Here is a 15,854-nt window from a genome sequence, read left to right as displayed (position 1 = left end):
CATTAGGCATGGCCTCTTGACACTTTTACTTGATCAACTTTAATGCACAAGACCCATTCTTTATTGAGCACCGGTGGACTTGTCTCAACGAAGTAATCGTATTGCATCGTTTGATGCGGTAAAAGTTCAAACCTTTATCAAGAGAGAGAAAATAAATTTCGGGCCTTAGGCTATCATGTGCCAACAAAGTAAGGTCCAAAACTTGTTGCTAAGCAAAAAGATAAAGAGGATTCTTTCAAAAAACGCTTTAGCTTTTGGAGTTGGTACAATAGCCACAATACACTATAAATAAGATTTTCTTTAAAAAGGAAAATCTCTCTAGAAACAATACACTTCCAATGGCTAAAAAAGTGCCATTTTCAATTGTGTGTGATTGATCTGCAAGTTCTATCTCTTTGGCTTGCAGATAACGTCATCCCGTGACACGAGTCGGCCAGACAACCCTTTCAAGTGCTGAATCATCTTGCAATTCAAGGTGGAAGGCAAAAAGCTATTGTAAAATGGGTTACTCTAGTCCACATTAATAGTGTGGATAGACAAAAGTTCCGTGGGATTAAGTAAGTAAAAAAGTTGCATGATATGAGCAGGTTATATAGTAGTTAAAGACATGCAATATATGAATGAAGTGGAGTCAATCTGTTACATCCTATAGCCTCATACACATAGCATAAGCTCAATTGGACCCAACAAATTACTATTGTGCCCTGAATATTACATATAGCATAAGCCCAAATGGACCCAACACTAGCCTTACAATCTTTCTTGAAGTGATCCTCAAAGAGCTCCATAATTAATCAAACCTGCTAATTACACAATCAATTTAATGGCTATTACACACAATCAAGATAAACAGAAATTGAGGCATGTATCATGCAAAGTGTGAGTACAAGTTCTACGCACACCGCGGCGTTGCTTGCGTGTGTAATTTTGAACGAATCTCTTCAACAATAATATAGAAGACAAACCAACCTTGTATCACAGGAAAAGAGACCTTTCATTGGTTGAGTAGGCCACATGGTTGTGCCTTTGTACTGCTACAGACTAAGTGTCAATCATAAGTTTGTTATTATGTCCACCACATCATGATGATGAGCAATACATTATTGTGTAGGTTGCAAGTGAACATGTCAGCTTCCTGAGTTGGGCAGCAGCTAGCTCACATCTAAACCTACTTTGTGTTTGTGTCTGTGTTAAAAGTGTGACTTGGGACTATTGATCCCCATATTTACATCAAAATGAGGGGTGTGTGTGTGTGTGTGTCTATGTGTGAAGGATACACCATCTATATGATGATAGGCATCACGTGAGAATGCAAGTGTGGTTGATGAAAATTGCAAACAAAATCGTCGACGTAAACAAAAGCCTGCGGTTGTGGCCTCCTTAATTGGTTGCAGGCCAACTTTCCAAGTGACCATAACAAATCCACAGAGCAGGCACAGATGACCTCTTAAGCATACCCACGATATCGGAGCGTGCCAAGACATCATAATTGATGTGTTCTGCGTTACAATATTGGACACAGCCTTTCTCCTTCATCTAATGAGGGTATTTAATTGCAAATATGCAATGCACTCACAGAATTTGTCCGAAAATGTATCCGCCTCAGCTGCATCAATTGGCTGCATTAAGTGCGCCATCCGCCCCCCCAGCGGAACTAACCAAACCTTGTGATGCGAACTCACAATATACATATCCACTCATAGAGTAGTTTTGACAGAGCATACCTGTGGAATGTGGGCTACCTTTGTAGGATACCATGTCTCCTGCTGCTTCCACATTTGATCAGGCCTTAGTGAAGCTCCACATGCAGGCGGTGCTGCTTCCAAGCCAACCTCGTCATCTTCATCCATCGGGGCCGGCAAATTAAGGTCGAACACTTCAATATCTTTCGGCTTCATATTATCGCTCTGATATACCCATGCTTCCTTTTCTTGTACAGTGCTTGTCTGCTGCCTATTCTCTGTGCTGCTGCTCGAGGCCACGCTTGCGGCATCGCTGACTCCTTGCACTTTCTCCCCTGTCCAATGACACCGCTTGTGCCCACCAAGGGCTTGTCCTGTCACAAAAACGCGGTGACAAATCGAACATTCATGGCCTTTGAATTTCTTTTCCGACTTGTCTGCTAGATCCTTGCACGCATTTCCTTTCCTCTCCTGTGAAGATTGAGATTGGCGCTTCACAATTTTCCCTTTCTTGTAGAAAAAACTAAGACTGTACTCTGGTTCATCGGTGTTGTTTTCCTCGCTGCTCTCTTGTGCATCATATGATGCCAAGCTCTTTGTGCGTGCGAAGCAGCCCTTCATCTTGCGGTGGCTAGCGCGGTGCCCTCCAAGAGCCTGATGAGAGTTGAAACACTTCTTGCAAGTAGAGCATTGATACTTAACACTCAGTGTAGGAGGCACATGACCACCATTGTTAACTGCCTGCTCATCACCATCATCATCATCATTATCATCATCATCAACATTATCGTCCTCAGCTTCATAATCATCGTGCTGACGCATGCGATTTTGGATAGCATCATCCCAGGCTCTCTCTACATTCGCAATTGCCCGCCACACCTTTTCAGTACAAAGAGCCGACTGCCCAGTGCTTGATTTGTTCACTGCTGGCATGCTTTTTGAAAGCAAAACAAGGCAATTAGCTGGGTCAACAAGGTCCTCCATATTGTAATCCCCAGCATCATATGATCCTCTTTGATCCATTTTGATCTGGTCTGACGTTGTCTGATCAGAGGTCAGTGGATGGGGCTCTGTGTGCATATGTGGGACGCGGCGCCTTTTGGATCGCTTGCCTGCATTGGACCAACTGGGGCTCCACTCATCTGCCATTGCTTCCACATTGGAATGTGTCATGGATTCCTGCAACTTATAGTTAGAGCTTTGATTTTTGTTTGCTTGTTGTCCACCATTATGCCTGCGGGTACAATCCAAATCATTTGCAGGCACCTCTAGGGACACTTTTGCCGGCAGCATCTGAGCTTTTCCATTTGCAGTAGAAGCTCCTTTCTCTTCTGCCTGCAATATTGAATATATCAATTCTTTCTTGTTAATGCATTTGCTCTTGCTGTGATTAGCTTGTAACTCTTTTAAATCCAATCTAACATCAGAAGGGGCAATTTCTGCAATTTCCACCTTCATGCAGTCACTTTTGTTTTGATGAGGTTGATCAAATTCTAGCTCTGTAGAGCCATCCGCAGAGGGCGGCCTCTGTGCAATCACTCTAGCTGCCATCCGATCGAGCTCACCAGTACCATCAGGCCGTTGAATTCCCCGCCACTCCCGTTCCGGATGGCACCGCATGTGACCAAACAGAGATTTCCAGGAGGGGAAAACTTTACTGCACTCAGAGCAAGGGTGAGCGCGCTCGGCTGAGTGTGAGTTTGGCACCATATCTTCTGCTGTCAATGATGAAGGCGGTTCTGGAGTGCTTTGACCAGTACTGTGACAATTAGCATTGAAAGGATTTGTAGTCTGAGCTACTTGCAGGTGTTCCTCCCTGCTCATGAATCTGTAGTTAGGTTTGGGATTGCGACGGAGTTCGTAGAGAGCAATATTTTTCTTGGACACATTCTCATCATTGCCATGGATGCCCATTTTGCTTGGGTCGCCACCGTAGCTAGCAGAGTACTCTAAGCTGCTGTAGCTCACATCAAATGAGCGATCCTCTCTCTCTTCTTTCTCTTTAATATAAGGTGTGGGTGTAGTGCAATTAACATCAAGCTTCTCTTGTATATTAAGAAATAGCTGAGAGCCTGTCTCTTCTCTACAGTCTTCAAGAGCTCTATTGTCCAGCGTTGGCTGATATCTATTCTCGCAATCCTTTAATGCAGAAAGATCGTCGCTCGCAACGCCGTTCTGTGCTTTAGATCCGCGACTCAATTCTTGACGCTTCTGCATTTCTGCATACAGTTGCTTTCCTCCATATTGCTGACTTTGCCTTTCTTGCTTCATATTGCTCAATTGTTCATCTAGTAGAGCACCATGCACTCTCATGTGGCCTCCCAAAGCTCTTCCAGAAGGGAACTCTCTACCACAATACTTGCAGACTTTGCATGGATTCGTCTGCATAATCGCAGAGCTCTCTCTGTACCCTTTCGAGCTTCCATGGAAAGTTTGAGTGCTTCCATTGAAAGCTTTAGTCTTCCCAGCACCTGGAGCCATTCCAGTGAGCTGAGCAAGAAGCTTCTTCTTCTCCAAAATCTGTTCTTCCCCTGCGAGGCAGCTGCTGCTGCTTCCCCCCTCCATAGCCATATCTAGCTTACGGCTAACTGCTGAAATGGCTCCTAGATCCAGAGCATCTTGGTAATGATTCTGCGCAGAAGATCGATTCCATGCAATTCCTGCATCTGAAGCTGGAGAATTGCGGCTAGAATCGACATCAGAATCAGCTGAATTGTACATCGAGAGAGTGAAGAATTTGCGTTTGTGTGGAAGCTTCAATGGAGGCTTGCAGGGTTGGACGTTGCTGCGATGGAGGAAGAGCTCAGGGCAAGGGCGGCTATGGAGCTCATGATCAAGTTTGTGGATGGGCGGGGATGGGTGATCAGATGCAGACATGGAGAGGGCCAGAGACAGAGGGAAAGATGGTTAGCTGCCGCCGTGTGTGTGTGTGTGGGGTTTTGGGGGGGGGGGGCGGGGGCGGGGGGGAGGGAGGGGGGGGGGGGGGGTTAGGCGAGAGTCAACAGTATAGTAGAGAAGAGAGAGAGAAGGGGGGGGCGGGGAGTGTGGGTGATGATGATGAAGTATGTAGAAGTAGCTGTTCTAGTAGAAGAAGAAGAGGAAGGAAGGTTTGAAAGAGGAAGACGAGCAGACATGCAAAGCATGCATCAGCCTTTTCTTTTGTGGAAAAAAAGGTTTAATCTTTTAGAGCACTCTAATAAAGTCATAAAGCCTTGTAATACACACTTAGAGAGAGAGAGAAGGCAATATGAGACAAATCAAGTGGGCAAAGCATAAAAACCTTAAAGATCACAAAATCGCGAGAGAGATAGATAAGAATTCTAGAGAGAGAGAGAGAGATCAAGGAGGGGATTTAGAGGATGTTCACACCTCACGTCGATGGACAAGGGTTTTTAGGGATGCATCTCAAGACTCGACAGATAAATCTTCGAGGTCTCTTGGGATTGTTCCTATGACATAAAACTTCTTCTCTTCTTCTTCTTTACGACTCTTGGTGCCTTCAACCTTCCTTTTTATTTGCATGCAAGGCAACCCACATACATAATCGGGTGCCTTTCTTGAGTCCAGAATGAAGGGGGCCAAGGAGGTGACCGTGGGTTCTAGCACTCAAGGCAATGCTTGCTTGTCATATTGCAACTTCGACAAAATGGGTGTAGGGTACGGGAGCCATTTACGGGATGGGTTTCAGTAGTGTGACCAGCCCACCCAAAAACTTAACAAAAGCAAGCGCCAGATTACGGACAACACAAGACGATGTTCTTAGTAGTCAGCTTGACTGGCATGCAATCTCAGCCACTAGAAATAGTCTCGAATCACGTTGGCAGAGCTGTGTTAAAATTGGCCCAGGCCACTCTTGCAAATGGACCAACGTTTTGTTACACGAGACTCAAGAGAGAGTGGCCGATCTCGAGTTGTGCACTGTCGATCACTCTGAGCTTTAAGCTGTAAGATCACCCTTGAGTATCGCTATTGATTGCGCCTTTCTCTACTCGAAATTGTGGAGCATAGGCAAATCGCGCCCGGCCCTTCCTTAGAGGTCCTTAATATGGCCCCTTTACCCTAGCTACAATTGCACGGAGAGCTCACTGTGACCAGCAATGTGAAGGATGAGTGTTTGCATGGGAACCCACCTATGCAAGTCCTTTCTAGAAAGAGAAAGGCAAGTATAAGCCATGCCTTTTGTGAATATGAAGAACAAGAGCTGTAGAGAGAGAAGGGGTTACTCGTGAGAGCAAAAGGAGACACTTCCTTTAGGCAGTTTTAGAGAGAGGAGAGAGACAAATAACTTGACAGTTAGCTCCACTCCTCCAAGAGGGAAAGAGACCTTTAAACTATACAAGCTCGTATCTTTTTGTTGCATCCCCTTCTCCCCATTGCCCATCTTTTGTATTGGAACAAAATGCCCAAATTCATCATCAATGGATTCAATTGTTTCCAAAACTTGGGGCCACGAGCATGGCTTTCTTCTTCTTATTCTTGTTCTTTATCAAGGGAATGACTCTTTTAAGTCAACCTCGCAAGAGCTCCTTGCACCGATACATGAGACTAATTTGATTCTCGGCTAGGCCTATGTTTGCACAATGCTAGTGGGATCTTGCCGAGACTATCTTGTTCACGTTCTCATTTGTGGCATCCTTAGGACGCCATAATTGAAATCAATCTTGATCGACATCACCTTATTTCAAGTTTAACATCAACTTCTTAGCAACTGTTATATATCTTACCATGAATTGTGACACCTCCATTTCTATGTTCCACTTGGAGTAGACATAGTTGTAGTCATGTGAAAGAGCTACTTCTTTTCAAGCAAACGATATCTCACGTCCATGCATACCATCATATTGACATGATTAGGGTTTTTGTGGTCTAACACTTAGGCCTACACATGTAGCCAACATAGTCTTTCAACATGGCAAAGCTTCTCAAAGGTGTTCAACATGTAGTGCATCCCTATTTATGTCTGAAAAACAATATTATCTCTACGTGGTTTGTCTCCGCGGGATTTTCTTAAGGGTTACCATATGGTAACACACGTGTGTAAGGGATGGTGGTTATACAAAGCATGGTTCTGTATGTAGGGGTTGACAGGGGGCATTTCAGTATGCAAGTGATGTCTCCTTATCATTATTAGTGAATCCTTGAAAGTTTGCCTCCGTTAATGGTTTGAGAAATATATACTTGGAACTTGAAATAGATTATCAATACTATGTATAACGGGGGAAGGGATTTCAATTGCTCCGTCAGACCACCTAGCAAAAGCTCTTGAGTCTGATAATGGACTTTGGACGAGGAGGGGGGTTGGAGGTGCACCACTGGATGCGGTGCCTATGTACTAGCAAGCACAATGGGAGCATAGATGCTTTTAGAAATCAGACCAGGCTTACAAAATTGATAGATAGGCAAGGCACCAAACATCTTAACTTAAATAAAAAGATTCTATAAATCACTCACAATTTATTCATAGAAACATCACACACTAAAAATCACTCCATCGTTGGTTTTCTATTGTCATGTAATTAGTATTGTTAAACCCACCTCATCATTTGTATTGTCTAGTCATTAATATGTGTGCCTAACTAATGTGTTTCGGCACGTAAATGGCTCCACTTTTGGTTTCCATTACGTAGAATGTCCCAAGATGCTTTAGCATCTCGAATTAGCATCTCCATTCAACTCACATTTAAAACCAATCCTGATGGCTAAGATTTGACCTCAGCACCTAGAGAGTACAAAGTTGAACTTAACCACTAGGCTATTCGCCTATGCTGCCCTCAAGGGTTCCCTTAAGCACTAAAAAAGAACCCCCCCCCCTTTCTCCTTTCCCTTTTTTTCCCCACCCTTCCCTTTTCCTCCCCACCCCCACCACCAAAAACTAATTAATGGTTTCACTCAAAAAAGTCGTTTTGGGCACCTAATCATGCAATGCATAATATTATGTTTTAGCAAATTGTCAGGAGTTTGAATAGACTAACCCCTAGAGAAAAGTTATTGCCATGCCCTAGCAGTATCTAACATGGGGTATTGAATGAAGCATAAGCAATGAGACCTGGGACATTGAAGTGAAGCACATTTCTCACAAAGAACGGACACCATTCGATTTATTCTTGTTTACTTTTTGGCCCGTTTTTACTTTTGGCTCTATCTGAATTCATTTTATGAGACAATGGCTTCACATGGGGACAAACAAACCCACATGAGTGCGTGGTTGGGGCGTTGGGTTGCCAACAAGGAGGTCTTGGGTTCCAATCGTGGACGCGAGGGGTCGTTGGTCAATGTGTTGACTTTTTTCCTCCGTCCATTCTCCTCAAGATCCTCGCAGCCCGTCCGCCACGACCAATGATCCCACCACCCTGGGTTCTTTATGATCCCGCCCCACCCTTATGAGGATACCCTTAACAACATAAGCAATGGAACTAAACTTCCATTTGCTAAACTTCCCTCAACCTCAAATTTTATTGAAAATTTGTTGATTAAATAGGTAATTACCTACATGTTGGGTTGAATATCAATGCTCAATTAATTTCTCAACATGGAGCGCAACCTAGAAGTTGGTTACTCAAGAGGTTCTCTATGTATGTTAGAAGTGACGTGGTGATCATCAAACCTTGATGAAAAGCCTTGTCCACCTTGTTATTCACATTTAGGCTTGATGAAAAACCTTGTCCAGTGTTAGAAAAAAACCGAGGTAGAGTCTATGTTAACCGGCTAAAATCATAAAATCCTGGTTAGATTTTGAGCTTGCCTTGAAGAAAACCGGTAAGTTTTTTCCTAACCGAAGAAAATAAGGGCAAACTTGAAATTCTCTCGGTTTTTAGGTCAAAATTTGAAGCTTTTGTCGATAATTACACTAAAACTTGTGAAAATTGCCCGGTTTTCTTCAAGACAAGCTCAAAATCTAACCGGGATTTTAGGATTTCAACCGGTTAAAATACAATGGACCCCGGTTTTTTTTCTAACATTTGCCTTGCCCTTGTCCACCTTGTTATTTACATTTGCAATCAAAATGAGATCCTCATCTTCTAAATTTTTTGTGTAGTTGATGAAGTTTGTTGCTTTAGTTGGCAATTGGTTCACGTGAAAAGACTCACCGCCAAATGGAATAGGTTTTCCAATTAATTACATTAAAAAAGTGGTTTGAAAATTGTTCCAATTTCACTAGTCAGTGGTAGTTGTACAATCCCCTCTCTTTCTAGTCATGAAGAAGCTTTGTATGTGCTCTCCTTTTTAACACTCCCACCATTGACCACAATTTTTCCCTCTTTTATACAAAAAATTGCTACTTTCGTAAGAAAACACCTATATTTCCATGATTTTGAGCAATTTATAAGGAGGGGAATCTAGGAAGCTTCTGGTATAACCTTCCTATCACCCAAGTGTGGTAGATTGGTTATGCCATTTCCCTCGTCGTCGTCGTCGTCGTCCGATAGATCTTTAAGGTCTCTTGGGATAGTTTTCTACGACGTTAAAACTCTATTCTTCTTGTTCTTCTCTTTCTCTCTCTCTCTCTCTCTCTCTCTCTCTCTCTCTCTCTCTGGTGGAGAGTGTGAATAGGCAAAGCGATCCCCTATGTTTGCTTTGCTCCTCGTTGGCTAGATCTTTAAGGTCTCTTGGGATAGTTTCCTACGACGTTAAAACTTTCTTCTTCTTCTTCTTCTCTCTCTCTCTCTCTCTCTCTCTCTCTCTCTCTCTCTCTCTCTCTGTGCAGAATGTAAATAGGCACAACGATCCAAGGTGTGGTGGAGAGATCATGACACACTTTGTTGTAGGTGGCATGGGTCCGAGCCTCAACATGGGCAGATGATGCACTATGTGCAAGGTCACAACAAATTTGGGTGTAGACAAGGCTACTAGTAGCAAGCCATCCGATACAAAGCCTGAGATCCTTGTTTTTGGGGAGGGGGGGGGGTTGGTTCACAAACTAATGAATTTAAAAAAAAAGTCATGCCATATATATAGAAAACAAGAGATCCGTAATAAGTTCTACATATGTTCTCCATTGTTAGCAATCACGCATAGTTGTCCCTTCTTCAATATCTGCCCCTAGCCTTGTCCCTTCTTATTTTGAGTAGAGAAATTAAATTAACATTATCATCAAGTACAAATCAAGCTGCCCACAATCATCGTGCAGGAGCATCAAAAAATTACAAGGTTTGCACCATGATGGCCATCAAAAAGAATTACAAGGAGACTGCCAATATCAAAAGAGCACGTAGGGAATACCATCGCTGGCTCAAAATGGAGCCACCCTTGACATAACATGACCAATGCCATCCTACTTGGCTACCATAGCATCGAGCCTTTTACCACAAGGCCAAACACCTCCCAAGAAGGACTAGAGATTATATAAAACTCAATCCATTCAAAACCCCACAGATCAACCACACCTGCAACTTTTCGCAAGAAGGGGGCTCTATCATCGTTGTGGCAAGAGCCATTCACCAAAAATAGAGCCCAGCAGCACCAAAACCCCAAGTTGAGAGCGTGCATAAACCAGAGACAATAGGCAATGGTTTCCACCGAGGGAACGGGCATTTCACACCTGCCCCTATCCAAATCACCATGCACATTTGCATTTGAATTGGCATGCTTATTTTCAAAGATCTTCATAGTTTATTTGTCAAAGCCCAAAGAGATGGGAGCAATTTGTCTCTCGGATTGATTCTTTACATCCAAGTGAAGTATACCATAGGGGATCATTATGATAATTGGTGGATACAGTATATAGGAGGTGGACTCAAGAGTTTTCATATCTTTTGTAACCTAGAGTGTTTGCTTCTTGCAATTGTCATGTCTCTCTCCTTAAAAAAACTAGCCCCTCCTCTCTCTCTCTCTCTCTCTCTCTCTCTCTCTCTCTTCGTTGTACTCTCCACCCCTCTCTCTCTCTCTCTCTCTCTCTCTCTCTCTCTCTCTCTCTCTCTCTCTATGTCTCTCTCTCTCTCTCTTCCTTCTCGATGTGCTCTCCACCCAACATTTTATAACCCTTAACCCAGATTGAATCCTTGTAATGCTTGTGTTAACAAGATTATTCTAGCCAGTAATAGCTTCTTTGCTTTGATTTAGCTTTTACTCAAAGTACAATCAGCGAAAAATTGAGCACTCAAAGCCTCAAATTTGGCTTACACAATTGCATTATATTATATTAGTAAAAAGGTGCAAAGAATACCTTAATAAAGTCCAACAAAACAGCAACTAAGCCTAACAAAGAAGATCTTAGGTGATAAAGAGAAGGGGCACTGGTAGGAAAGGGGATATATATAGGATGAGCCTATCTTAAGAGACATTTGGGTGATGATTTGTTGGTTTCTATCCTATAGGGTTCTAGGATAAGGGCTCAAGGGAGACTCTCAAAGATGGCTGGCTGTGGAGAGATATGTTGCTATCCCACATTGGTATCAAAGGTATGGTTTTTGCTAGTGGATGGTGCTTACAAGTTTCAATCAGATTACTATGAGGAAGAGCCAATTTCGATTGTTGGGAGGCTAAATCAATTATGTTGGCTTAGCTTTTCTTATAGACTTAATTCCAACTTTGATGAAATCTTGGCTTTCCCTCTAATATGTGTTAATTACCTACTCATAACAATGCTTACATCGCATAATTGCAATCATTTTTGTGATTAATCATATTCACTTATTCTTTTTGGACACGTATGGGTTGCATGTTGATTTGAATGGTTGCATGTGCAACTCAAGAGTCAAGGTTGATTGAAAATTTGATTTGTGTCTGCATGTTAACACATGTTCAGTTTTTGCAATTTTGTGTTTGCATGCTGATTGCATGCTTAATGATTGATTTCTTCTTACATGCTTCTTGCACAATATACGAGCTACATGCAAGGGTTCCAAAAACTTTTTTTACCACACGGATTAATGGCCATGGTTTTTTTAACCTTCCTAATGCTTTGGTGTTGATTTTGTTGCTCTACATGTAGATGCACGTGGCAAGATTGACACCATTGCCAACAAGTTAAAAGGGGAAAAGTGACCTCAAGCCCAATTCCCATATTCTCATCATCTTTGGGATGATCATTATTGCCAAGAAAGAAGGGGGAAGATGACTCTTGAGGGGAGCTCAAGGAGGTGTCAACTCTCTCTCTCTCTCTCTCTCTCTCTCTCTCTCTCTCTCTCTACAACAACAAGACTTAAGTTCCATACAATTTCTTGTACAATTTTATTCACACGTGTAACGCACCTTTATATGCTATACTCTCGTATAATATGGAGATACCCGTATAAGAAGAAACATCAAATTTTTTAATCAAAATCTTCTTTGAAAAAAAAAATCTTTATTTTTACCAAGACAATTTTGCTAAAATTCTTACTATGCAACTTGCAGCTTGTGATTGTTAATGCTTACCAATGCTTGCATACCATTCATTGTAGATTTTGTATAGAGATGGATCACATGGAGGAGTTATAGATAGTTATAAGTAACATCTCGTCCTGTCGTCTTTTTAATGAGGATATGGCTTGTGTGTTTGTTTCTAGTTGGTTTGTGCCAGCACTTGCCTTGCTCTTCAAGGTTGGTTTGTTGGTATGTAAGTGCATTATGTAGTTGTGTAGCCCTCATGTCACATTCCAAGAACGCTTCAAAGAGTAGAATCGTGAGCTGTGGCAATGTAGATCTTACAATCACACACCAAGGACATCTTAGGGAGTGCAGATGCTCACTCATTTTGTGTAGAGTCTTGCCTCGTAATTCAGAGATGGGTTCAGATGTAGTAGATAATCCTTCTTGTGTAGAGTGTTCTCTCACAGTTTAGGATTCTATTTTAAGATTCAAAAATGTTTTATAAGGTTCTACACTTTCCACTACAAGACTATCCACAATTTAGATTGTTAGGGTGTGTGACATATTCTGCACCACTTATGGATCCCCTCCCTAACTTGTTATGCAAGCCTAGACATCCTAGATGATGCCCGTCCATATGTATATGACTCATAGAGGTTTCCAGACATAGTACACTTGCATATGAGTCCATTTCGAGAACCTCAAAAAGGTGTACACAAGTTTTTTCCATGATTCTTGGGTTGAATTGAAGAATCTTTCACACATCAATGATGATGTAAGCAAGATAACTCTTCATTATCCTATATAAGGAGCTCATTTGATGATGGATTAAGAAGCTACATTATGCATTCTGCAATCATGAATGGCTCACTCGTGTTTCTGCCATAACCTTTCATAGACAAAATGAAGATAGATGCATAACATAGGTCCCGTTCATCTACCTTCAAACGTAATGAAAGGGATGCTAGGGTTGAAGTTTACCTTCTCTCTTCATTCTCATTTGTTGCATGTCATATTAGATGTAGACATATGTACTTGTTTTCTATAATTTATATTACCTATTGTGATTAATGTAGGACCTATTTCTAAAATTGTTTATGAAGTTTGTCAGCTATTGGCTTGTGTTGCATGACCTCTATGATTGGATCTATAAAAAAACTTTCAATCACCTCTGTAACAATTTCCAAGCTTGCGGTGGCTAAGACACCGTATCACGAAGCTAGGTTGCTTTGTCATACTTTTTAAGACAAACATAGTGTACAAGCTCATGTTGTGTGATAGTCTATTAAATTGATTACTAGTGACAAAATGTGATACTTGTCTTGTACATAGAGCATCTGGCTAGCCATAAATACTATAGCTTGTACATGGAAGGTACTTACAAGGAATCAATGTACAATATCACGTGGGGATAAGGTCCATGGAAGGATCAAAATACTTTTAATCTAGGTAGAAGCTAGCTTTTGGAGATGATAAGTACCTCATATACACACACTGAGCATACCTTGAGTACTTCAAGTTTTAATAAGATCACCTACACTAACTACATGAGGTAAAGTAGAGCTACAAAACTACCAATGTACACTCATAAGTAGTTTTAAGGTACTCTAGCAACAACCATGTTTACCTTGGCAAACACATAGGTACTAAATATAGGTACACTAGAATCACCAACACGTACGCATAGGTCTTGTAAGATACTTGCATTAATATATAAAGAGTAACTTTTCATTGGCTAGAAGCTTGCATGAGACCAAACAAGTAATCTAGGTATACACAAAAACACCCAAAGGTGCTTTGGCCAAAGTGCTTAGGCTAGATACTTCAATACTACTAACTTCTAGCTAAATGTACCTTGTAGGTAAATACTGGTTTCAAGGTATATATTCTCCAAAGGGATGGTGCTCAAACTATACAATGTAAAATCATAAGTACTATTAAGGTACTCTTGGACCACCAATGTATACCCCAAGGGAGGATAAAACCACCATTGTAAACACATAGGTATTGTGCAACCACCAATGTATCCTCATAGGCTCTCTTGAGGTACTTGGGAAAAATCTAGCGTGAAACCAAACATGTACTTTTACAATGCCAACTCTAGGCCTATAAGTACTTCAAAGTTTTAGGTACTCCTTAAAGTACCAATTTCAAAGGCTTAGGTACTTCAGAGATAGCTAATAGCCATCATAGAACCTAGAAAAAGGTAGGTAGTATGTTCAAGATACAATGACTTTAACATTGATTTGCATTATAATTTTTTATGGGTTTTTGTATATATAGGTGGAGCCTTATAGGATATTCTAAATGCAATATCCACACATCAAGATGTCTTTGAGATGTTTTCAAGGATTAAAACCTTGGTCCTTTTTCAAGTTGAAGGATTGATACATAGGTTGTTGAATTTATCACATTCAGATGATATACCTCAAGGAAGCATTCAACCACATGAGATAAAAAAAGATAGGAGTGCAAGGTGAAGGTTGTGGTTGCATGTGTGCTATATGCGTGATAGAAGAGGTCCCCCAACAAATTGTAGAGTTGCTACCTATATGCACATAGAGTCAACATATTGGTTGAGATGGTGTTTTTGAAGGGAAGCAAAGAGTGAATTTGGATATGTGCAAGCCGCACACACACACACATTAGATATGGTGAGGAAGAGCCAAACCTCTTCTTGTCAGTAGCACACAATAGCGCATTAGTTTTTGTGTGTGGTTCATAAATTGTATATTTATACGTTTAAGGTCAATGGACATAAGTTAGGGATGGTCAACAACCCGTTCTACATGGTCACCAACCCAACATTCTCTCATTCGATGGCCAATGTGGGAGGGCATAAAACTATACAACCTATATAGTTAGTGAAGAATATTGCATATTCACATGATGTCCATCAACTATCAATAATGCTAAAATTGATTGCTATAGAGATTATTAGTGAGTGAATCCGCTACGTTCTTTGATGTATGTATCTTCACCAAGTCAATATTTTTATTTTCCAATAAATCACAACTGAAGCGATATTAATGTGTTTTGTCCTTACATAAAACATCAAGTTCTTAACCAAGTGAATATCACTCTAGCTGTCATATTGAAGCACTAGTATCTTATGCTTCGGTCCAAGATCTCTCACTAGATGAGTAAGGCATATAGCTTCTTTGAATGCTTTACTCAAAGAGACATACTCTACCTCTATAGTGGAATTGACATACAGTCTTGAAGAACAAATATCCAAGAAATAGCAAAATTGGCAAAACTATATTTTCACCAACTAGTCGTTGATTTACAATTTTCAACACAGCCTGCGTAATCATTGTCAACATATCCCCTAATGCATAACTCTCCATGACCATAGCAGAAATATCTATCCGCTATGCCACTCAAGTATCTGAGAATCACTTTGATGCCATCCCAATGCTTCTTTCCCTGATTAAAGACATAGACCTGTTGACACTCCCACTACATATGCAATGGTAGGTCTTGTAGAATGTATGGCATACATGAGACTGCCACAAGCTAAATCATAACGAAACTTAGTCATCACTACCTTTTCTAGGACAATCATTCTTGTTGAGTTTCAAATAGGCAGGTGATGGAGTACTCAATGACTTCCCCTTCTGCATATTGAAATGCGCAATCACTTTTGTGCATACTCTTGTTGATATACATATAATGATATGTTCTTACGATCTTGAATAATGTGAATACCCCAAATATGATTGGAATCACCCAAATCTTTCATGTCAAACCAACTATGTAGCTTCTGCGTTAGGTCAGCAATGTCCTTTTCAGAATGAGTAGCAATGAGCATGTCATCCACAAAAGTAGCATTTGGCAGCTCGGTTACGAAAAGAACCCTTTTTTTGTTAGATATATAAA

At 41.2% G+C, this 15,854-nt stretch overlaps 1 protein-coding gene across 2 annotated transcripts; it reads right to left on the bottom strand.

Moving 5' to 3' along the window:
- Window positions 1-668: 668 nt before the first annotated feature.
- LOC147428192 (uncharacterized) lies at window positions 669-4,628 on the bottom strand. 2 transcript variants are annotated; one of them, XM_086497356.1, is made up of 2 exons: window positions 3,135-4,628; window positions 669-3,017 (listed from the first exon to the last, which is right to left on the bottom strand). In XM_086497356.1, the coding sequence occupies exons 1-2, from the start codon at window positions 4,557-4,559 to the stop codon at window positions 1,698-1,700; spliced, it is 2,745 nt and encodes a 914-aa protein (XP_086353482.1). In that variant the 5' UTR covers window positions 4,560-4,628; the 3' UTR covers window positions 669-1,697. The 2 variants fall into 2 exon arrangements, with proteins under 2 accessions (XP_086353482.1, XP_086353481.1); XM_086497355.1 differs by having other exon boundaries at window positions 669-4,628.
- Between the last annotated feature and the right edge of the window lie 11,226 nt (window positions 4,629-15,854).

This window comes from Adiantum capillus-veneris, chromosome 23, assembly GCF_014529385.1.
Source record: "Adiantum capillus-veneris isolate H3 chromosome 23, ASM1452938v2, whole genome shotgun sequence".
Classification (NCBI taxonomy): domain Eukaryota; kingdom Viridiplantae; phylum Streptophyta; class Polypodiopsida; order Polypodiales; family Pteridaceae; genus Adiantum; species Adiantum capillus-veneris.
This window is presented reverse-complemented; position numbering and strand designations above follow the sequence as displayed.